This window comes from Zeus faber (genome assembly GCF_960531495.2).
Source record: "Zeus faber genome assembly, chromosome: 12".
Classification (NCBI taxonomy): Eukaryota; Metazoa; Chordata; class Actinopteri; order Zeiformes; family Zeidae; genus Zeus; species Zeus faber.
Window position 1 is genome coordinate 20873638 of NC_137196.1, and position 24638 is coordinate 20898275.

The window sequence follows — 24638 nt, forward strand, 5'->3', positions numbered from 1 at the left end:
CAAGTAGTAATATTTGTAATATTTATTTATTATTTTAAAAATAGCGTTAACCGACTGGACTTTTATTTTGAATATTCAATTAAATATTTACATCTACATGCCTTGATGGCATTCTCTATATAGCCTGCTTATCAGTTGATTTTAAGCTCAATAAACACAGATAATATCACAGATAATATTTGACTGGAATCTCTACCGTTTGTCGGGAAAATTGAAATCTTCCAGGACACAATGACCATCCTCCCCCCGCCCCCCCCCCCTAACGGAATCTCTGACTTCTGGATACAAAATATTTCAACCAACCATATGGACCAATGAAACAAATCCAACCTATAAAAGGCAGGCCATACTTCTTAGACATATTTCAGTTCTTTGCATTATGTCCTCAAATAACAACAAACTACTGGATATTTGGTTGTATCATAGAAATCAGGGTACATATTGTAGCCAGAGCTTCCTTTGAGGAAGCAGCCAGAGCTTCCTTTGAGGTTGTAAAACAAATTACCCATAAAACATTTTATATCCAGCAGCAATGTTTACAGTTCATTGGACAAATAATTAACAAATGGACTCCATATTTTCAGTAACTGCACGGCAGGCCCATCCATTCAAATTATATGTAACAACTAGTACTGGGCAATAAAATGATGACGATAATTATCGCTTTTTTTTTTTTGCCTAGATGCCAAAATAAAATAAACCTGAACTTCGACAATGTCTTCTGCAGATTTATTAATTCATAAAAGCATTAGGCAAGTGGCAACGAAAAGTCAATCAATTTCATGATCCAAAGCTGACCTTTCACCTCGAGCCAATTACGTTTGTCAATATAGAAAAAAGCCCCGCCCCCTCCCTCGTGGGTAGACCCCACAAACATTATTTATTTTGATTGAGGCCTACTTGCCATATTCAGTTTTTATCTAAATTTTATTTAAGGCAACAATATTTAACTTTATTTTAACCACCTTAAAATAAAAGCTTCAAAATCTTTTTATTGGTACACTGACTTGTAATATGGAGAATGGCATCTCTTTAATTCCAACCCCCACAAACGGTTGTTCTTGCACTATGTAACTTTGGTGTTCGGGTACGAAACCGCGGGGAAAGTGTATTAGGCTTCACGGCACTATGTCACTTCCTTGATGTTTGGCGCTGGTAATTGTCATTTTTACTAGTCGACTTTCAGGGTGCAGCCATATGTAGTGTGCAAACCACAAGACTGCAAAATTCCCCATCACAAGACCGAAAGTTGTGTAGCGTGAACAGTACATCGATCTGACGACTTTGAAAGTCGTGTAGTGTGCTCGTGGCATGGATCGGGCTTGTTGTTCCAGCACATTCCACAAATGCTGGAAATTGAGATCTGGGGAATTTGGAGGCCAAGTCAACACCTTCAACTCTTTGTCATGTTCCTCAAACCATTTCTGAACAATTTTTGCAGTGTGGCATGACACATTATCCTGCTGAAAGAGGCCACTGCCATCAGGGAATGGTTGCCATGAAGGGGTATACTTGGTCTGCAACAATATTTAGGTAGGTGGTTAGTGTCAAAGTAACATCCACATGAATGCCATGACCCAAGGTTTCCCTGCAGAACATTGCCCAGAGCATCACGCTGCTTCCGCCGGCTTGCCTTCTCCCCATAGTGCATCCTGGTACCACCTCTTCGCCAGGTAAACGACGCACATGCACCATCCTCATGACGTAGAAGAAAACATGATTCATCGGACCATGCCATTTTCTTCTATTGCTCCATGGTCCCATTCTGACGGTCAAGTGTCCATTGTAGGTGCCTTCAGCGGTGGACAGGGGTCAGCATGGGCACCCTGACCGGTCTGCGGCTACACAGCCTCATACGCAGCAAGCTGCAAATGAGGTGTGTTGTGACACCTTTCTATCATAGCAGCATTAACTTTTTCAGCAGTTTGTGCTACAGTAGCTCTTCTGTGGGATCGGACCAGACAGGTTAGCCTTTGCTACCCACACACATCAATGAGCCTTGGGCGCCCATGACCCAGTTGCCGGTTCTCCTTCCTTGGACCACTTTTGGTAGGTTCAAACTAGGCCCGCAGGAACAAAATTTGAATGAAATGAAAAACTATTAGAATGCTGAAATTGCCATTCGACTGTGTACTTTTAAAAATAAATAATTGATTATAAATGTTTTGGCTAGCGTTATCGAATTAATTCACATGTGATGAGCAATGAAGTTCAATGTAAGTGAATCCAGTTTGTTGCACAGTGAACGCACATTAGAGAGAAATATTCCCGGAAGAGTCGGTGGAGACGCACAAGTGCACTTAGTTTCACTGTATGTACAAGGGAGAGTGCGCCTTTGACCAGAATGTCCAGTAATTCCACATATGTGGCGATGAAAGTGGGGGAATAAACCATACAATCACCGCCGGAATATCCTCTAGTGCAGAGGTTCCCAAACACCTGCTTGCAGACTGTGCCGGGCTGCAGGGCATTTGCAACCAGGCTGTGAGAACATGGGCGGGAATTTTTCCAGGAGCGGTCTGCTCCACAGCTGAGCAGCAGAAAACTTGATTAAATACATCTTTAGTTTTTATTTGCTTTGTTTGGTGCAAAGACCGCTCTGATCAGAGCGGCGGAGCTGTGCCTAACACGGAAGCAGTAACATTGCCGGAACAAGCATGTAAAGTAGGGGTGAAGCCGAATACGGTATCGGCAAAGCACAAATAGCGGATCTTAACAAATATTTTGAAAACCGAAAACCGTGGCACTCGGCTGCCAAGACAAGAAACTGAAACATGTGAAGTCTCTACAGAGACAGGTCTTAACATTCTCAAACTGCATTTTTTTTTAATTGAAAATGCCACTCAGACATGTTTATTTTAGAGTGGGGATGCTGTGTGGGGCAGGCACAAGCGCTTCGTTTTGGCCCCTGGCTGCATTGGAGCTCGGCGCCGGAGAGGGAACGAGCGGACAGGGAGAGGTAGAACGGGTGGAGAAAGTTCCTTTTCCAGCAACAGAGAGTGTATGACAGGTTGAAAATGATCACACTGATTTAATAACATTTGCTTAGGGTTATTGCATCTGGGGACGGCTCTGTCCCTTCTCAGTCAGCAGAGGTAACCGAGTCCGTCCAGGAGAGGCGGGGAGATGGAAACAGGAAGCACTGGGCTCTGAGAGCCAGGAAGGGAAAAAACAAAACAAAACAACAAAAAAAAAAAAAAAAAAAAAACAGATTAAGATTGTATATACACCGACACAAAATTGTCCCAACGATCACATCTACACTGGAATGGACCGTCCCTCACTCCATCTATTCCAGCATTATCATGGCATGTGTGAAAAGGCGCACAACGGAAATTTTCCAGAATGTAACTGCATGTGTGAATGGTGAAAATCACTAGTAGTGCCGGAAAGGTTATCACAGTGATTAACTGGGAACTAGGGCTGTAACCTACTCAGAATTTTGTCAGCTGAATCAGATTTGGCTATTCAGCCGGCAGTGGGGGAAGGGGGCTAAAAGCAGGCCCCGGGATAAATCATTTAAGACTTTAGTATCGACAAGCTCCGACATTACCGGTATTGGAGAAATTAAGAAAACGGATCCTCTTTATTTACGCTATATAAACACATTTCTAACTCGGAATGAGATTAAGATATTTGTCTAAGAAGCATTTTTGCTATTATCAGAAGAGACATCTCTTCTCTCACTCCATCGCCGGCAATATGGATATGCGCGAGGGGGGGGGGGGGGGGGTCGGCTCCCTCTGCCTGGCTCACACATGCACGGCGAGGGCAGATCGCGCCCCCAGTGCCCCTCTCCATGCGTTATGCGCAGAAAATAAAGCAGCGTTGATTCTCCCCTTAATTTTTCTTTAAAAGAACAACCAGTAAGAGTACCGTTAAAATACCGGCTCGATAAGCGGAATCAATGAGAGTAGTAGTTCCGCTAAAATCATAACGAATCAAAACATTTTACCCATTGCCCAACAAAACACTTTTTAGTTGTTTTATTATATTTTAGTTTTATTTGGAGGAACGTGGCACGGCTCTACGTGTTGGGCTCTGCGATCAGGGCGCACGGAGAGAAGTTTTTCGCATACGCGTCCAGACGACGACGATTCACATATAAAAATAGATTTATGATTCCCCTTATCTATAATTCCTCATTGAAATGTTATCCATGTGCATTTAGTAAGGTTCTATCTGTTATATCCTATAGGTTTACTGTAAATAAAACCGCTGCTCGACCTGAGTCTCAGTGGACTGACGGGTTTCCGACTGATTATTCGACTCTTGATTGACTTTCATCTATCGGGAACTATGTGTGAAAGGAGCTTTATTCACGTCACTTATCAGTGGTTTTGCTGTTGTGGCTGATCGGTGTTTACACATACACACATCGTTATCAAATGGTATGAAATATTTTATCGTGATAACATTTTGGGCAACAACACATGTAAGAGCGTAATCTTATCGAGTGATGGTGTTCTTTCATTTGTAACGAATTTCCCGAAACAGCACTCAAAGTGCACTTACAGGACTGTGCAAGTGGGGATTCTGCAATTACAAACAGTTCATTTGTGCCTATTGAGAGCCCTGTCGGAAGTACGGCAAACACATCTTTTTTATCAAGAAAAGCTTTTTAGAGAAAATATACCGTCCAGTTCATTTAATACTGTCGCGATAGGAGATTCAACAGACTGTTCCGCGTCAGCGGCAGCCAGCTTGGTAAACTCAATCAACGGCTCTCCTCTTTATCGTCATCGTACCAAACTTGTACCATATAAATTGAACGGTTGCGATTGGCCCAATCGTGGCAAGGTCGGGTGGAAATCTGTTTGAATGGAAGGGTGGCTAGATGTATTCCGCAGGGCAAATGAAACATGAGCTCGCAGATTCATCCAGTTCCCAGGCTAGGTAATTGTTGGTTAACGACCTCTGATAGCGCCTTCGCTGTCATGTTAAAGTATCTGTTATATCCATGAATACACATATTCTTTTGCCAAGAATTTAGAGTGCTTTATCCACAGTATTTTCCCTTGATTTTTGGAATCAATCTTGGAAAATCTCTGGAAGCCTGATATCAGCCAAAATTTCTGGAGATTTTGAAATAAATCTCATCTCAACCTAGATACATACTGTACATACAATTTTTGAGGTGGATAAATACTCATTCAACTCCTTTTGAGCAAGGCCCCCATTGCGGCACCAGAGCATGGTCATTAAAAATATTCCAAAGTAAACATGATATGGTGCTTGTCTTTGCCGAAACTAAGATAAAAGTAGAACACAAATGTTGGGCACGTTGTCCAGGAAGGATACAAAACATTTCATCAAAGCTGTCCATTTATAAAAAAAAATTATATCTAAGGCTTATTAATGAATCAAAAATCCTAACAAAAAAACAACGCTCTTCTCAGTCTCATTCTCTCATCATGCAGCAATTGAAAGTGGTAGGAGCTCAGAGACCCATGAACTGTCAAGTCATCCAACCACCGCCCCAAAAAAAAACCAAAAAAAAAAAAACCACATGGCTGGCTATCTGACCCATACCGGCTCATTCAGCATACCACGCTCCATGCACTAAAACACTATACACATATAGTATAGTGCTGCTGGAAAGGCTAGCACATGTTTTATAATCAGTATGCTCCACCCTGTCTCTCCACACACACTCTGAGCCACAGATACTTGCCTGTCAAAAGCTGAATGCTGATAGGCCCAGGCCTCGCTACAAGCCTTTCATATCGTCAACGACACTTGCATTTTTTCTGATCTTGTTTAAACAGCAGCACACTTAAAAAGGTGTCCAACTCTCAAAGAACAGGCCGTGGGGAAGGGGCACAGTGAAGATTTTACAGATGAGCTTAAAGCTGGAAAAGCTGGTACAGATATATCATTGTATCATATCATTTGGTCCCTTTGTTGGGAATTACTTTTCTTGTTTCCTTAAAATACTAATTATGGGGCCACTACACCACTTCCACACAGCACAGATTGGTACAAAAATGAACAGCTGCATGTGTTCTTAATGATCACTGAGATTATGAAATTCTATGTTGGTGAAATTCATTTCACATTTTCATGCTGTGTACAAAAATAAAGCAAAAATTCTCCAGTTTTGGGGTGTTTCCCCAAAAGGTAACGTCCTACTCTGATCACTCAAACAAAAAAAAAGCAGAACTATATTTTTTAGAACAATGCAGCCAAATAAACTAGTCACTAGTGGCACAATAGATGTACCACAATTCAGGTGCTACATCTAGGGGTGAATTAGTAGAATACATTTTTTGTAATAAAGTTAGCAAAGTGACACACTTGCACATTTAATTCAAAGTCATAATTACACAATAAGCAAAAGGAGGGGAAAGACCTGATCTGAACTGAATACAGCAATTAAATGCTCAGAAAAACATCTGTGATTTAATGCAGAGAGTGCTCAATGCTGGTGAAAACAAAACTGGCCTAACAATATACTGTACAGCCCAAGAGCACAGCCGCACTATTCAAACAGAGCATGTATTTTGCTTTTCTAGTGCAGGTGCAAGTCTGCGCGCTCGTAGATGGGTACAGATGTTGGGGGTTCGCGGACGTCCGTGCAGTCATCTACTGACATGAGCAGCTGAGAAAATTTACGTCAGGTGGAACCTGAAGGAATAATCCAGCCCTAATTGATTTGGGGAAATTAGGGAATTAACAGATTCCATAACAGTATTGGATTCTCAATACCCAGCACTAATGGCATGCCACCTTCAGCCCGCCTATTCATTAAAAATGCCAAATCATTCTAAAAACTTGAACATGATGATGATGTAGAGTAGCAGTATGCTTGGGCAATCGTACAAAATTAAAATTAGCGATGGCCAATTGACGATTTTATCGGGAAAGTCGGGGCACCGCACACGCAGGGGCACGTGCACGCATAAAACTTAATTTCCCCGTTGTGGAACTCTTAAGGGTTTATAAAAATAAAAAATAAAAATAATAATAATCTAATGAGGCAAATGCGGTCCCCCCGTTAAGAAGTGAAGGATTTATTATTTACAAGTATTTACACAAAATATCCAGGTTTTTTTTACTAAATTAAGTCCTATAGTAACAGGGAGACAGTGTGACACGGTACAGGACAGACAGGCAGGCACATGAAGGGGGGGCTGAGGGTGCACAAGCACCTTCCCCTTGATGCCCATGTTTTTGAACGCAACAGTCCTTGAACTCAGTTGTGTTTTCGTTTCGCGTCGGAAACAAAAATATATCATAACCTACACTGCATAACGGGCGTTGGGAACCTGCGCAGTGCAGTATGGAGAAGATTTAAAAGGGGAAAAAAAAAAAACTCTGCTCAAATTCTCTGAGTCAGGTTTACGTTTTTCATTCTCCATACAAGTAAGAAACTAAAGAACCAAAATAAATAGAATCTTTCTCAATGAGCTCTCATTATATATTGCTATATTTTAATCAAAAGTTTTGCATATAGAGCGGCGAAGGGAGATCCGATCAAAAGTGGTTACTCAACAGCTCTGAGCAGAGAGGACGAGAGCCTCTGCCCCTTCTCTCCCTGTTTCAGAACACAGTCAACTGCACTTACACTATATCAATGCTCAGATTTTTCCTGGTAAATGAAAAAGAAACAAACCTTCTATAATCAATGTCAATCACGATCAATGGAGTCGATTGCCGATTTTAATCGTTAACCTGTCTGGGCTTAAGTAGCAGTACAGTTTTTCCACGTTCTAACATCTGAAAAGTGAAAAATTAACTTCACCCTCAAATAATATTTTAACAGGCACTGTATTCATTTTTGAATATACCTTTATCATCCTTGTTCCTGTGTTACCATAATGTAGCCATGTTCATATAATGATCTCTAACTAAAGCCCCTTTCCCACATGGAATCTGTAACGCTGTAATGCTGGATAAAAAATATCCGGCAAAAACAGTAGGTAGTCATTCCCACATTGGCCTCCATTAGAGAAAAGTTCCTTATGGAGTCCATTAGAGATAGTAATTTATGGATATTTTAAATTTTGCCATTTAAGTACATTCATAACTAGATCAATATGATATCGTTCGTATCAGCTTATCACCTTGTTCTGTGGCTGTATTTTTCCAAACTGCATCATTTTGCTTCCTAACATTGTGAGTGTGAATTGTGGTTGGACTGCATTAAGACATAACATTTTGAAATCTTTGGAGCAATAAGTAGAAGTTGTAGTAGAAGTAGATAGAGGCAGAATTCGAAGAATTTTAGTCATGTTTAATACTTTTATTAGCGTCTCCATGTCCATCTGCACCAGACTTGTCTGCTACGTAACATCCGGATCATTATATTAAGATGGAGCGCAAAAGGTTTCAATATTTAACGCGCGCAAAGACGAGATGTAAAAATTCCTGTGGGCGAGTCTCGACACGCAGTCCTTCATTTTCAAATGAAATGAGGAGAAATGCTCCTCCCGACCCTCGCCTCGCACCAAGTCACATAATCTTGGAGGTGTGCGATGTTGCGTAAGTCCCCAAGCACACTGGCCCCACCCCCTTGGGACGTCCTTAGCTTTTATGTTATCAGTTAATGGACAATTGCTTGTAAACATTAACAACTATCGATTAAGGAAATTCCTTCAAATTTGCATCTCTAATGCCAACGTAAAGAGGTGTAATGGGCTATACAACAACATTAAAACCACCTGCCTAATATCGTGTAGCTCCCCCTTGTGCCACCAAAACAGCGCTGACCCATCAAGGCATGGACTCCACAAGACCTCTGAAGGTGTCCTGTGGTATCTGGCACCAAGATGTTAGCAGCAGATCCTTTAAGTCCTGGAAGTTGTTGAGGTGGGGCCCCCGTGGATCAGGTTTGTTGTCCCAGCACATCCCACAGATGCTCCATCGGATTGAGATCTGGGGAATTTGGAGGCCAAGTCAACACCTTCAACTCTTTGTCATGTTCCTCAAACCATTCCTGAACAATTTTTTCAGTGTGGCAGGATGCATTATCCTGCTGAAAGATCCCACTGCCATCAGGGAATACTGTTGCCATGAAGGGGTATACTTGGTCTGCAACAATATTTAGGCAGATGGTCGTGTCAAAGTAACATGAATGCCAGGAACCAAAGTTTCCTAGTACAACATTGCCCAGAGGATCACACTGCCTCAGCCGGCTTACCTTCTTCCCATAGTGCATCCCAGTGCCATCTATTCCCCAGGAAAACGACGCACAGGTTCCCGGCTGTCCACATGATTTAAAAGAAAATATGATTCATCAGACCAGGCCACCTTCTTCCATTGCTCCATAGTCCACTTCTGATGGTCACGTGTAGGTGCTTTCAGCGGTGGACAGGGGTCAGCATGGACACTCTGACCGGTCATCGGCTACGCAGCCCCATACGCAGCAAGCTCAGAAGCGCTGTGTGTTCTGACACCTTTCCATCATAGCCAGCTTCACAGCACATCACAGTCACTTTTTAAGCCATTTCTGAAGAAAAGTAATTATAAACAATAAAAAAAATTAAAATTAACTGCATCATTTAAGTCTGGTCAGGAAATAGAGAATCTCCCTGTTACAGAAGTACAGGACTTATTACTTACAAGTAATACCATGGGCACACTAGACGACTTTCAAGATCATCAGATCGTTGTACTGTTCACACTACACAACTTTTGGCCTTGTGATCGGGAATCTTCAAGTCAGTATGGTTTCACACTTCATGACTGATCTGTGACAGAGGGTGACACATTACAAGATCTACCACCAGAAGGAATCCCAGACGAGTCTGTCGGGTCTACAAACTACATTTTGTCACGAAAACACATGCAAGAAGTGACACTGGAAATTACGTGATACCATGAGTGGGACAGGATTATTTATTTTTTTAATTAGATTTAACAAAGAATATATATTAAAAACCCAGAGAAGAACAGTAAAATAGGTATGTTGTGTGTTTCTGGCTGCTGCTGCTGCTCCGCTTCACTCCCGTCTCCCCTTCTCGACCCCCCCACACCCCCATGTCTGCTCTCATTGGCTGTAGCTCGTTGCGTCACTCCCGAGTCTATCCCGACACCACCACATAATAAACATGGGTGATATCTCGCTGCCGTCTGCGATCCGTTGCCGAGCGCTCGGCAAGCAGCTGGATCGCATCGTGAGAAGTTCCTACCACACTCACGGGAGCGCGCCATGATTTTCCTCCGATCTGGGTCTTTGCTCGATGAGCTCCAAAAACCTGTCCACCAGTGGAAAATTAGGCCAGAGTGACGTAGTCTGAACTCGGCATAAAGTATTTACAGAAAAACATCCAGTTTTTACTAAATTGAGTCCCATAGCAACGGAAAGCAGGGTGATGGTGTGCAGGCGACAGTGTGACGCTATGTTGTACGTATTTGGGCATATAGCGATTACATTACTTGCCCACTGCTGTTTTGTGTCTGTTTTTTGTTTTTGATACAGAAATAAAACCCATTTAGTAAATTTTAGCATATCAGCGCCGACGTTAATCAAATGAAAAAAAACAACACATTTGTAAAATCCTATACTGAGTCGAATGCGACAAAACTGAAAATAAAAAAGGTGTCTACTTTTTGCGCACAGCGGAGCACAGACTGTGGAGTCACATTTCACTTGTCACGGGAGGAGAGAAAGAAGGCCATACAATAGAAGACTTTAGATCAGGTCCAGATTGGGACTTGTCTCCCTCCACGTGTAATTACCGCCCGTGCAAAATGGGCCCCTCCGTTGTAAAATGTTCGGTTTTACCAGCATGTTCGGTTTTAACACCGGTGTTGTCATGAGTTTATTATTAACCGGTGGGGAAAAGGCGAAGAATTCCTCACCGTGGCAACCCTATGTGATGCGGGACAGCCCACACAGGCTTGCACGTCCGTGCATGTGGGGGTTTCTGAGGGTGCCTGAGCACTTGCCCCTTGATGCCCATGGTGCCCCTTTTAAGTGCCACGGTTTCTTTTTAAAACATACATGGGCATCAAGGTAACGGATTTCCACGATCGGGACGCCCATGATGGTGCACATCGGGGTGCCCGTGATCTGTGTGCCGCCCCGTTCCCTAATTGAACCAAAACTAAAAAGAACCGTGATGTCTTAAAAATTGTTTCATACAAGTTAGAAAACACAGAAAAATAAATAAATTGATCTGAAATAAAAATCCAGGAAAACCGGAATGCACGCAGCGCTGCCTGGAGGGGTGCGAACTACTGTGCTGTTCTCTTTCAAAACTGGTCGTGGAGGCTCTGCACTTGCCATCTTTAATGAGCTCACACCATAACAAACAAGAGCGAATGAAACAAGTGAAGACAGCGACTGAGTGAGAGGAGGCGGGGCTGTATGGGCGCTGCAGCGGTGTTTGTGACTCACTGTGGGAGAGAAGCAGGAGCGAGGAAGCACTGGTATATCGATAGTACGTAAAATGAGTATTGAAACCGCTTCAAAAATTTGATAATTACCTATTATTTATAGAAAGTTTATTTTAACAACACTAGTCGGCAGACATTTTTTGTTTATCGGCCTCGTGAGTGCAGGCATCAGCCGATGCAGATTATTATTAGGCAAACTGATCAATTGGACAACCACTAGTACTAACCACTGCATACCGGGAACACCCCACAAGACCTGTAGTCCCAGACCCAGTTGTCTAGCCATGACAATTTGGTCCTTGTCAAAGTGGCTCAGATCCTTACGCTTGCCCATTTTCCTGCTTCCAACACATCAACTTCAACAACTGACTGTTCACTTGCTGCCTAATATATCCCACCCCTTGACAGGTGCCAATGTAACGAAATGAGCAATGTTATTCACTTCACCTGTCAGACGTTTTAATGTTGTGGCTGATTGATGTATATTAAATGTTAAACCTATATTTAGATTAGGAACACATTATGTGGCACTGCAGCATAACTGCACATCAGCCAACTTGCAAGCAATTAGGTAATTTTTATCCAGAGAGAATTGGCTAAAAGGGCAAGGTTAGTAGAAAATAAGGATAAATAATGTCTTCAATAGAACACAAGTAATGCAAGGCATCCAAAAATGTCCAGCCTCAGGACAATAGTTGGTTTTAATTTCCTCCCTTCAAACAACCATGTTAATTGATATCTTAAATCAAGTATGCCAGCCAACATTAACCATCATTGAGTCTGCCTATTTGCCAAAGGTTTCATGTTTCATGTATTAATATTGAAGTTCTTAATTCAAGCGACCGAGTCTAGTTTAGTTATAACATCTCACTCATGCCACTGTGACAGTTGGAGTAAACCACAATCACTATCCCGGCACAATCAAGCAATGCCACAACGACACATTCTTCAACATCAGATCTGAAAATAGTTTGTTGTCCAGATTTGCAAAGGGAGCTTCACGAGTCAAATGATTACTGCATATATTATTATTATTACAGTTATAACAGTGAAATGGTATTTGATCGTTTGCCTCCAAAGTTAAGGGATTTGTGGGTATTGAGGTTAAGCATATCTGGTTAAAAATACCTGTACTGTATTATTATAGACAGTCTCACTTTGTTTGCATAGGATAAAAGAACTGGGGAAGAATTTGATAACATCCTAACCAAGTTTCTATTCTAATTAACAAGTTCGAAATTGATCAATAACCGCATTAAGAAAATAGGGCTGATATATGAAAATAACCAAATTACCATTTTTTAGACCAATATGATTTAGTATACAATTTCTTTTAAGTTCTTTTAAGCTCTTTTGTATCATTCACTAAACACAAGCAATAGATCATTCTATAGCAGTGGTACTCAACCTTTCCCAGCTCAGGAGCCACATTAACAAAAAATATTTTTGCAGGAGTCAAATTTCCGAAATATCCCTTTCCCCCATCAAATCATTATGGATCTTAATATAAGGCTACTTGTAATATATAATTAAGGACTGAAAAGCATGATGTATGCAATAATTGCAATTTATTATAATTACCATTACGATATTATTATTACCATTTTTATATTGCAATTGCAACCACAAATGTATTGTTATACACAAATTATGTACAAATGTATACGGGGATGGTAAACTAGAAGTTACGTAGCGAAAGGGACAAGCCGACTCGACTGCACATGTCTGCTGTGCCTGTGGCTGTAGATGCCATGTTCTCTGGAATATCGCACTTAAATTAAGTTAAACAGCTTGAATGAAAACCGTGGATTGATATCAAAAGTTTTTTTTTCCGATTTATTATGGCATGGAGTCTGTGCAGAGCATGGAAGCTGATTGCGGATGGGATTCCACAGATAAGTTGCAGCTCCAGATTTTTTTATATATATATATATATATATATATATATATGGTAATATAATTATGAATAATTTATAATAAAGTTGTCAGTGGATACCAGGCGATCAGGCACTGCTGACTCAGTTAACTGATGAACTATTCCACTACCAGGAAAAATCTCTATAGATGCGCTCTCTCTCGAAACCATCATACGTTGACGAGTTAAACAGGAAATTCAGTTTGGAGTACTGCAGACAATGTCTCAGACAAAATGTATTGAAATACTCTTAGACTTTTTTTTACATTTAATTTTAATAACACTTTGAAGAGTCGCAGCTAGTCATTAAGAGTCACACGTGGCTCGCCAGCCTCATTGAGTATCACTGCTTTATGTTGTGTAACACACACAAAAAAATTTATTATTATTATTATTAATAATAATAAATTAATTAATTAATTATTTTTTTAATCGCATTCTTTGTGATTTCAAGATTGTGTTCTTTTAGACTGCAATGTCTGTTTGAATTTAATTAGTTGTTCAGCCCTATAAGAAAATACTTAAGTCATTTATATATGTGAGGATGAGATCTAGATTTCTTTCCTCTCCCAACTGAAAAACCCATGTCCAGATGTCATTGAATCTGTAGTACCAGTATGATAAATAAATCACATTTTTGGGGGGTAGGCTACAAGCAGCAGAGAAGCTCTACGCCATTTAACTCCACCATGATATAATTTATGATTCATGAAATGCAAATTGTCTTAGGAAGTACTGCAGTAGGACTCCTGACTACTTTTAAGATTTTCAGTGTCGTTCTTTTCCAAATAAATAAACTTGCACATCCATCTTCCCTCTAGGATGACATTAATGTACGTCAGTAATCAGACATTATTGAAGATGAAGGAAAATAAACACATTCCATACATTCTGCACTGTGTGAATGTGGCTTGTTGTTGTCGATTTGATTTTCCTTCAAAGAAAAAAATTGACATACCGGCAAGGCGTGAAATGCAAAGTGTATTTCAAACATTGAGGATCAGGTTTTTGGTGCTTGGAGAGGTTCCTGCACCGGCGGCCATGTAAAACAGACAGCTTTTGTACCGAGCAACACACCCCCCAAAGAAGCTGCCGCTACGGCATCACTGACGCTGGTTCCCAGCTCACGTTTATTCAAGGCAAGTTGCGCCATTGCATTAGTTGGGCAAACGTTTGCATAATTGGTCCTTAAGATCCTAAACATTATTCACAAGATTGTGGACTTTTTAGGGGCAACACCGAACATGCTTGTCATTCAAAAAGCCAGCAATGCGTGTTGCTCAGTGCTGACATACTGCACAGCGAGGTAACTGTGCAATGTATTATAATAGTCTCGTCTATAGACGTTGAAATAATTGTGTAATATCAATGCAATAACTTCCAATGTTATCCACGCTGGTATTACGGTATACATGTTGATGTACAAAATATTATCTAGATTTATACCCACAGCCAATACTAGCAACCATATTGCACTTAGGCCCTGACGTTTATTCTTTGCATAGAACAAATTACGTATACTCTCTTTTTCTTAGTGTTGAATTTTTTTTTTTCACTCTGCGCAACAATGCACCAACCAACCCATTTACGAGAAAAAAAATCATTGCAGATGGAAATGTACTTGGTCGGATAAAGAGATTCTGGTTTAATTGTGTGTGTGTGTGTGTGTGTGTGTGTGTGTGAACTCATCCATCGGTCGCGCACTCGCACGCACGCGGCAACGTTAAGACGCAATAACGATTCGAGCGGATCTCAACAATTGAGGGAATTATAGGTGGAACAAAACACATTTAAAACAATACCAGTGGTTGGATTTAGGCTGTTTCACGTGAGACATGTTTCACAAGCATATACTACGAATACATATAAATATATCGTTTGCTCACATTACGTTTATTTGATTACATTTTGCCTCTGTATATTTTTTTCTTATAGCTCATCCTGTAGATTTTATGCTTATTATTTTTGCTTGTCATATATATTTTCTGATTTGTATTATTGTATTTTCCTACGTTTTGCATAGCCCGTGGGTTTGCCATTTCTCATTTCACTGCATCGTACTTGTATGAGTGCATGTGACGAATAAAAAAAAACAACAACCCTTCAATCTTGGGGACAAAACACCCCGAAACAAAAGCCCACTGCAGCCCCAGTGTGTCCCCCCCCTCCCCAGTGGCTAACTGCTAGCTAACACAGCTAGCTGGCTGGAGCTACCCAGCTCACTCCGCGCACATTCAAAAGTGCCCCCCAAATTCCCCATTAAAAGGGAACGGGTTTCCACGTCACTAAGTTTTAAATTAATTTATCTCCCTAAAGAGAACGTACGCAAACGTGTGTAAAGCACGTGGCACAGAACTACACCGAGCCCACGCAAACACACAACATTCCATTTCCCCACGCACTTCACGTCAAAGTTAGCTAGCTAGCGCTAGCCCGCTAAAACTAGCCAGACGGCTAACTGGGATTTCTCATATGATCCTACGAGGTAAAGCAAGACACTTGGATTTCTTGACTCTTACCTCCGAATTGGCTTCTGCGTCCCCCACGCCGACTCATCCGGATCCCAACACACTCCAACCACACAACAAATCCCCTGAACGCCGTCCGTGGAAGCGCTGCCTACGGCTGCGTGACGCTCATCGCTCGGTTTGAAAACATCCCGAACGTCCGTCGTCCGTCGTCTCGGAGCGGAGCCCAGCAAAACATGAGAGCGGCGCTCCGACTGGCCGAGCCGCGTCACGTGGTCCCCCCCGCCCGGCCCCCACCGAGCTCATAAAGGCGGCTCCGTCCGCCGGCCGCGCGTCCCGAACGGGCGTGTGTCGCACCGCTCGGCTCCGGCGTTTGACGTCGGGACACGGGATGAACGAGGACTAATGTCGTCGTCCCCTCCACCACCCCCCCCCCGTTCTCCTCGTTTTAACGTGGTTCCGTCAGCGCTTCGTGTCGGGAGCTGCGGCAGCGCTGTAGCGGGCGTTTGACGTCATGTTTTCCGCTGCGGTCGGTGGGGACCGCGGGGACGGTGATACGTGAGGCGGCGGCGGCGGGAGGGAGGGAGGGAGGGGGAGGAAGGGGGGGGGGGCTTGCGCCGCTTGTGTACACGTTTACACGTTTACACACTCGTTCTGTAAACACCGGGCCATCCCCGAAGACAGCGCTGCGGGACCGAGCGGCTCCGTCCCCCTCCGTCGGACCGGTGGCGCAGTGACATTTGCGCCATGGCGTGTTGCGCATGCGCGGTGCGACGGGCCGTTGCAGGAGACGCCTGGGCGGGGGAGGGGCGGCTAGACAGGGATGCACCGCAGGGTGGAGAGGACAGAGCGGTTGTGAAAACAGAGCAGCTCAAAACGCTCCGCGCACACACACACACACACACACACACCTCGTATCTCCTGCAATTTAAAACACTACTCCGCTGTCGTCGCCCACCGCTCCGTATTATGTCTTTGTCATCCGTTTTCTCCCGGTTTCCCCGCTCCCACGATGCACGTTTATTTAATGACACGGACACCCGAGCACATGAACATTGAACATTTTATTTACATATGTTGACTTAAAACATATTAGATCTTGGGTGGTTTGCTTTCGGAGGAGGGGGGGGGGTACAAAGAGCATACGCAAGTCTTTTACAGGTCAGCTCTCACACCAAAGCCTGGTCCCGGCGGAGGCTCTGTGAGACAAGTCAATCCACCTGCTGGTTCACAGGAGAAACGGCCATTCCTACAGAAACAGGAAAACATGTTCCGAATAGGTTACTGAGTATAGGGAGGGAGGAGGCATTACAAATATTTGACCGAAGCAGGATTGGTACCTGGGTCCTGGTGGTGGAACCCTCCCTGCTTTGAGCTCATCAATAATGTCCTCCATGTCCTTCGGGGAGAGGTCCTCCTACACACGGAAAGGGCAGGATATTGTAATCCAACGTGCTGTATTAAAATACCTCACAAGTCGAATCAATGCGACAGCGTTGCAGTGAAGGCCGTGTCCTTTACTATCACTTCAGCGGGAGAGAAGATACAGAAGAGCGAAGTTAAGAAAATTTGACTATACATTCCCCATTTTAAATATGCATTCAACATTATCTTATTTATCGGCTGAAAAACTCCCAAGAAGCTGGCAACCGCCCTGTCGATTGTTTAGTACGTAAACCTCAATGTAATTTTACTTTTATTAGGGCATTTATACAGGGACTTGCTGTGTCACTGATCACCGGGATTTAAAACTCGAGCTCGACATTTGAAAAGGACATACAAGGATACTTTCCCCTTCACAAGCTCCTTCATAGGCCCCCGTTTGTTAATTGTCATTCAACAACGTTTCCCAGTGAGATCCTATGCCGATGTGATGCCAAAATATCTGACCCACTTGAAGTAGAAAAATCTTATTACGTTAGCCAACAACAGCTAATATCAAACAACGCAAACTCGTAAGGTGAGAAGCAGCTGTAATCAGAAATGTGTCATCGCCAACAAGTCTTAGCAAGCAACAGTGAGCAAATAGTGTGAGTTGATGTGAAGGACAAGGCAAAGCAAGAGAAGCGTAAACTTGGACTGTTCGGTGATAAACATCATACTGTCTGAGATCGGTCGACAGTTTCCAAAATATCCTCAGGTTGGAGACAAGCAGCAGGGAACAACAGAGCAGTGTGTGCAAGAGGTCGAAATCTAAATTGTGATGGCTAGACGACCGGGTCAGAGCATCTCCAAAACAACAGGTCTTGTGGGGTGTTCCCAGTATGGAGTGGTTAGTACCTATTAAAAGTGGTCCAAGGAAGGACAACCAGTGAACCAGCGACAGGGTCATGGGCGCCCAAGGCTCATTGATGCTCATGTCTGGTCCGGTCCCACAGAAGAGCTACTGTAGCACAAATTACTGAAAGAGTTAATGCTGCTGTGATAGAAAGGTGTCAGAACACACAGTGCATCACAGCTTGCTGCGTATGGGGCTGTGTAGCTGCAGACCGCTCAGAGTGTCCATGCTGACCCCTGTCCACCACTGAAAGCACCTACAATGAACACGTGAGCGTCAGAACTGGACAATGCATCATGTGGATGGCCAGGTGCGTGTGTGTCATCTACATAGGGAAGAGATGGCACCAGGATTCCCTGGACAACGTTCTGCTGGCAAATCTTGGGTCCTGGCATTTATGTAGATGTTACTTTGACACATACCACCTACCTAAACATTGCTGCAGACCAAATACACCCCTGGATAATGCGCCCTGTCAAACGGCAAAAATTGTTCAGGAATGGTTTTAAGGAGCATGACAAAAAGTTCAAGGTGTTGACTCGGCCTCCAAATTCCCCAGATCTCAATCCGATGGAGCGTCTGTGGGATGTGCTGGAACAACAAACCTGATCCACGGGGGCCCCACCTCAACAACTTCCAGGACTTAAAGGATCTGCTGCTAACATCTTGGTGCCAGATACCACAGGACACCTTCAGAGGTCTTGTGGAGTCCATGCCTCCACGGGTCAGAGCTGTTTTGGTGGCACGAGGGGGAGCTACACAAGAGGAGGACCTGATCGATGTATTTACTAGTACTATCACTGCATATTATTACTACACATTGTTGCTATATACTATTTATTCTTTATTTTAGTGTACCTGCCACCTGCCCAGATTGGGCTCATAAGTTAACATAGTCTGTTGTAAAAGTGCTATTCCCTGTTATATGTGTACACATGTGTATTTTATCTCTTTTTTTCTTACTTGCACTGTTCTGTCAACTGCTACTGTTTTAATACATGAACCCCCCCAGGGATTATTTAAGTAATTTAGTATACCTTACCTTACTATACCTAGTACCTTAATATACTGTGCAGCCTAATTATAAGTCCTATCTGGGATAATAGGAAGGGTCATTTTGTTATCTCAAGAGATTATCTCCTAAAGCCTGTTGAACACAACCTCATTTTGCTAATGTACAGTAAAGCTGAGAGTACTCACATAGTAATTGTCGTTGATCTGGACCATCGGAGCATTGACACATGCACCCAGACATTCCACTTCTATGAGTGTGAACATCTTGTCCGGAGTAGTCTCCCCGACCTTGATACCTGGGGAAAAGAAGACAAAACATTCCACATCTCTAGCCTTGAATCCTGTTGAGAATCCGACTTTATCAATGTCACATCACACTCACGTTTGAGTTGATCAAAATAACTTGTCGACACCGTCTGGTGAAAATCTTTTATGATCAATTGGGGGCAAATTTTCTCAGGGTGGAGGTTCGATTAGTCTGAACTGGTAACCCCTATGTGTTGAGTTTCACAGCTGTCAATCACGGAAGGATAAACGGTTCAACATCCCAAACAGTTCTCAATGCAGCTGCATTTAAGACAACTTAGGACTCAATAATGTACTGCTTTTAAGATCCTGGAAGGTGTTTTTCCCCTAATTTCACAGGAGGTAAACCAGTTGATACCCTCTGCAGCCTTGCACTGAGCTAGCAGTTAGAATGGCACCATCTCGACACTGTACACACAGGGATGAATTGGTATGGACAAAAAGGAAATTTAGCAAAAAAAAAACCAAAACCTTTAAACTATGGACTTTAAATTCTTGAAAAAGCTTTTATGTATATATGATGTACTGTATAAAATAGTGAATATGAGCTCCCATTGTTAGATATCATACAGCCTAAAGCAAGGCCTCCAACATTGACATCTGCACCTTTACACGCCTGTTCAAAAAAAAGGGGATTTTTTTTTTTTTTATATCAATGTTTCCATCTGTTTCATTGACGTTCCGGACGTTGACAACGGCTCCTCTTACCCAGTTTGTTTTGGAGCGCCTCCAGGATGCTGTCGGAGTTGCAAAGCATGCAGGGCGTTGTTGTGCAGATCTGAATGAAGTACTTTCCCACCGGCTGACGCAGGAACATGGTGTAGAATGTTGCCACTTCGTACACTCTCATTGGAGCGATTTCCAGAACCTCAGCCACCTGAGACACAATTGTATACATTCAAATCCGTTTCCCGAAAAGAAGAGAGCTATTCGTCATGTTTTGAGTCATTGATAAGATAATGTGCAGTTTTGTCAGTAGGTCTGCAACTAACTGCATCGATTCTTTTTAGAATACATTATCTGTCAATCTTTTTTTACCCCCTTAATCTCGCATTTATTTAAACCATAAAAATGTTAGGTTGACATGTTATGATTATTCAGTATTCATTCAAATATTTCTGTTAGTGCCCAAATTTGATCATTAAATTGGTTTGTAGTTCCATGTACCAGAGCTAGTCCACACATATATATATATATATATATATATATATATATATATATATATATATAAGCGTGAACAGGCCCTGGATATGGTACTGGGAACTACACCACCTGCAAACCAGAGTTCCACAACAAACATGCTCCCAAATGCTTAAAGAAAACAAAAAAATTTAAAGAGGTATCACAGCACCTTGTTCATAGCTGAGATGGGCAGCCATCCGTGTTGCCTCTGGGCTAAATCCAACACTGGGAGGGTTGCTGCTTGTTTGTGTCCCACTGGGTACATAGAAATGATCGCCTCAATTCTCTGTAGGGAAAATCAATAACAAAAAGTCAATAAGGAAAAGGAGCTTCTAAGAATACTTTTGGATGTTGTCTTGTCTTGTGTTTTAATAAGATATTACATTCCACAGATATTAAAATACTTAACTCAGTTCTACTTACCTTCTTGCTCTCTTCAGTGAATTCAAATGGAGTATCGGGGTTGTTATCAGGTGTGTCCCTGTGCTAAAATACAAAGAGCATCTTGGTAAATCCACTTTTTTCTCTATACCCTGTTCAAACATATTTCACCAGCTGAAATCATAGTATTACAATTAATAATGATCTTTTATATATAAAACTAAACCTACAGACAAAGTCAAAAGCGGACCAATTTTAACATGAGGAGAACTGTATTAACATGGAGCCACCTGGGTTGTGAGCAGTATGTGATAAAATATGAATAAGTCAATATGTATGCCTAGAGGGGGGCAGGTGCTGCTATGCCAACAAGAAACTCACCATGCCACTGCAACCTATCCTTGTCTCGACACACTGCCCCCTGGTGAGTGAGAAACATGTGTGTTCTCTTGAAAATGTTATACTGGCCTCACTCCCACATAATATACATAACATTGCTGGATAGAAAATATCCCACCACGGCAGCGGGTAGTCATTCTCACGTAGCCTCCTTTATGGAAGAGTTCCGTAGGGACTCTGTTCCCAAATAGATAACTGTTACGGATATGTAACGTAATGCTCGCGAGAGGGGTCTAATATCACGTGCGACCAGGCAACAGAAGCAGTTCGGTTTTTAGACCAGCGTTTGCTCTCCGTCCCTCCTGGACCGCGTCGCCGTGCCCAATAATCCTAACCCAAGGTTATTATACCAGTGTGATCATTTGCACCCTGGCCAACACTTTCTCTCTGTCGCTCATTCCTGCTACGCGCTACGGTGAGGCCGGTGGGCAAGCGAAGCGCTTGTGCCCAATGCCAGCGCACAGTCACACCGCACCCCTTACTCTAAAAGACAAGTCTCGGGTCTGAGGGGCATTTTTAAGAAAAAAATAATCAAATTTAAGAATACAAAGACCTGTCTCTGTGGATTCGGCTCCACCATTACTTTAAGGTATTGTTACTGCTTCCATTCCCACACACTTCCATTCACAGTTGCCGGAAATTATATTAGGTCAAGAGTGGGGAGAGTTATGGAACGACTTTCACAGAACATCGACATTGGATCCCATTCCCACATGACGCCAATACAGAACATAGCCAGTAGATTTACAGCTTATAGTGCAAGTGGGAAAGGGGCTGGACATCAACTTCGGACATCTTTTGTCTTTTAACAATATCTGAACACAAATGTCAAGTACTGACTGGACACACTAAAAGGAAAAACAAATCACCAAAACAAGTTGCATCGTACAAATTGTATTGGAACAAGATCAAACACATGTATACCAGGGGACTGTAACTATGGGATGTTTCCATTACAGTGTACCAAATCTCTAGATGCTTCCTTACAGTATGACTCAAGAGAGTCTCCTTTGAAGCTGGCCAATTTGATAAACTGGAAGACAACTTACGCTTCAGTCCAACAAATTGCCCACTTGAAATGAGTGACAAAAACAGAATAACATTCTGACTGTATTTTTAACACAGCATAAATACATCATGTTTCTATTTGGACAGTTGATGTCAGCTTTGAAATGTTTAGATAATAAAACAAGCAACAAGGCCTGACTGCAAGGCACTCACTATGCTGTGTCAAATTCTCTGTGACTTACCACAAAGATGCCTCCTGCTCCTGCGCGTGCAGCAGATCGATGCAAACTTCTGATCTGCCTCGCCTGGTAATATATCAAAAAATATCAAGTTATGGTATTTGTTGAAGTTATTTGTTTGATCACAAATTTAATAGAATCACACGACTCACCATATAACCATGAATCCTTGGGCAAGGGGAAGTTGATCACTAAAATCTTGTATTTGTCATGTTAATACTAATGATGAAGATGATGATCATAATAAATATTGATAACAATCTAATTTACTCAATTAGCAGATAAAAGCTTGCCGATATAATTCGTTTGCTTACAAAACATGGGGAAAGGGAAAATCTACAGTGCAATAAATAGTGAGTAAAGCAGATACAATTAAAATTCAATTTCTTTTCTAAATCTCAATTTCAAATGTAGTACAATAAACAATGCACAACTACATTGAGTACTGTACTGTATATTGTTCACTTGCGCAAGCATATACATGTACAACACAAAACTTTTATCCACAAGCACACTGAGTAAAATTTAACGTTGAGGTGCTGTGGGGGGAAATCTAATCACTTCTAACAAAATCTGGTTGGGGATATTTCTATAACTGCATAACTAAGAAGAAAATCTGACACATGATATATCTAGCAAAAACATGTGTTTCAGCGGCACGCAAGGATTAATTCATCAAATACTACGGTAGGTTGTCCCTTCTTACTCCAACGTCGGTCTGGACTGAATTTAAGTATAATTTTTCAAGTATTTCTCGGGTTAATTCAGAATGAAACACATGGGCACTAAGATGCAGCCAACGTTTCATCTAGTGCAAAATATATTTGTTGTTGTTGTCGTTGTTGTTATGCTTATCTTCGTGTTATCCACCTTTAATGGCTAACTTCACGCTGAAATATATTAAGTGCAATCAATTCGGGCAAGATGGCGAAAACATCGGTGTTAATTGTGTCCTCTAAAAACAAAAGTTTATCAATCTATCTAATATAGTTATGACTGTCATTGCATTTCGTAACCGGTCAACCACATAATGACGCTTATGCTAGCTGATGCTAGCGGCCTGTACGGCTTGCCCTTGTAAGGTGACAGGCCGTTTCACTCTATACAACACAGAATGCGTTTCATTTGGCACCGTGATTGCAAGAATAAAGCGAGAGCATCAAAAACATACCGTTTGCGAAACAGCAGATCGGACAGCAGAACACAAAAACATCTTGAGAGGTTTTTGGGGTTTTTTTTTTCTGTCCCGATGCGTTAACGCTGGTTCGGGACCGCAATGGCCGACAACAACACAAGTGCGATCGCTGTCGATTATTCAGGTCTGAAATTTGACACGACGTCAGAGGAGCCTGACGTTAATCGATCCCAGATTGAAAAGTTGAGCAAGAGATTGATGTGAATAAAGTTGTTAATTTACCCAAGAGAGCAAAGAGGTCACCTTATACAAATATAGTGTGTGTGTGTGTGTGTGTGTGTGTGTGTGTGTGTGTGTGTGTGTGTGTGTGTGTGTGTGCGTGCAGCTTGCATATGCATTATTATATATGCAATGTGTATTATATGTATATGCAATGTATATATATATATATATATATATATATATATATATATATATATACACACACACACACACACACACACACACACACACACACACACACACTATATTTCTATAAGGTAACCTCTGCTTTTTTTCATATAGATAACATTAAACACAATAATTGTATAATCTGGAAGTGTATACATTTGTGGTCTACAAGAAGTGCTTCGCATAATATCGCAAAGACTAATTTTGTATAATGAAAAGAAACACAGAATGAGAGTTAAAAATACAAAAACAATTCCAATGCCAAGCGGAAGCTCCTTCTTTTTTCCCTTGGATCGCACACTGTGCCTTTCATTTCCAAGTGTTCATCCCACTGCTGCATTCCTCCTCCTCCTGGAAATAAAGTGACCAACAGACCAGGCACAGCACAGCCAATGAAAAAGTGGGAGTGCCGAACCCTGGGATCTGACAGGCTGCCTTGGATCTAAGCAGACTGGAGGAGTGCTGGATCCACGGATTAGGGGTGGGTCCACCATATACATACTAAACAGTGAGGCCCTGT

The 24638-nt window shown here is 42.1% G+C and overlaps 2 protein-coding genes across 3 annotated transcripts in view; both read right to left on the reverse strand.

Moving 5' to 3' along the window:
• The window catches only part of ankrd12 (ankyrin repeat domain 12), a 48445-nt gene extending 32489 nt beyond the window's left edge, over positions 1-15956 (reverse strand). For both annotated transcript variants that reach the window (XM_080011143.1, XM_080011142.1), the window contains exon 1: positions 15778-15956. The gene's annotated coding sequence lies outside the window, so the exon portion shown is untranslated. The remainder of the gene's footprint in view (positions 1-15777) is intronic.
• An 815-nt stretch (positions 15957-16771) lies between these two features.
• On the reverse strand, positions 16772-23853 carry ndufv2 (NADH:ubiquinone oxidoreductase core subunit V2). Its single transcript, XM_080011356.1, has 8 exons — positions 23705-23853; positions 22537-22599; positions 20930-20992; positions 20676-20792; positions 20033-20201; positions 19205-19314; positions 17067-17143; positions 16772-16975 (listed from the first exon to the last, which is right to left on the reverse strand). The coding sequence occupies exons 1-8, from the start codon at positions 23744-23746 to the stop codon at positions 16882-16884; spliced, it is 735 nt and encodes a 244-aa protein (XP_079867482.1). The 5' UTR covers positions 23747-23853; the 3' UTR covers positions 16772-16881.
• Between the last annotated feature and the right edge of the window lie 785 nt (positions 23854-24638).

Excerpts from the sequence above, each read along its gene's own strand:
- ndufv2 (XM_080011356.1), bottom strand. The coding sequence starts at position 23,746 with ATGTTTTTGTGTTCTGCTGTCCGATCTGCTGTTTCGCAAACG. Across the intron at positions 20,993-22,536 it reads GAGCAGGAGGCATCTTTGTG|CACAGGGACACACCTGATAA; the intron begins GTAAGTCACAGA and ends TTTGTATTTTAG. Across the intron at positions 17,144-19,204 it reads AGATCAACGACAATTACTAT|GAGGACCTCTCCCCGAAGGA; the intron begins GTGAGTACTCTC and ends TTCCGTGTGTAG.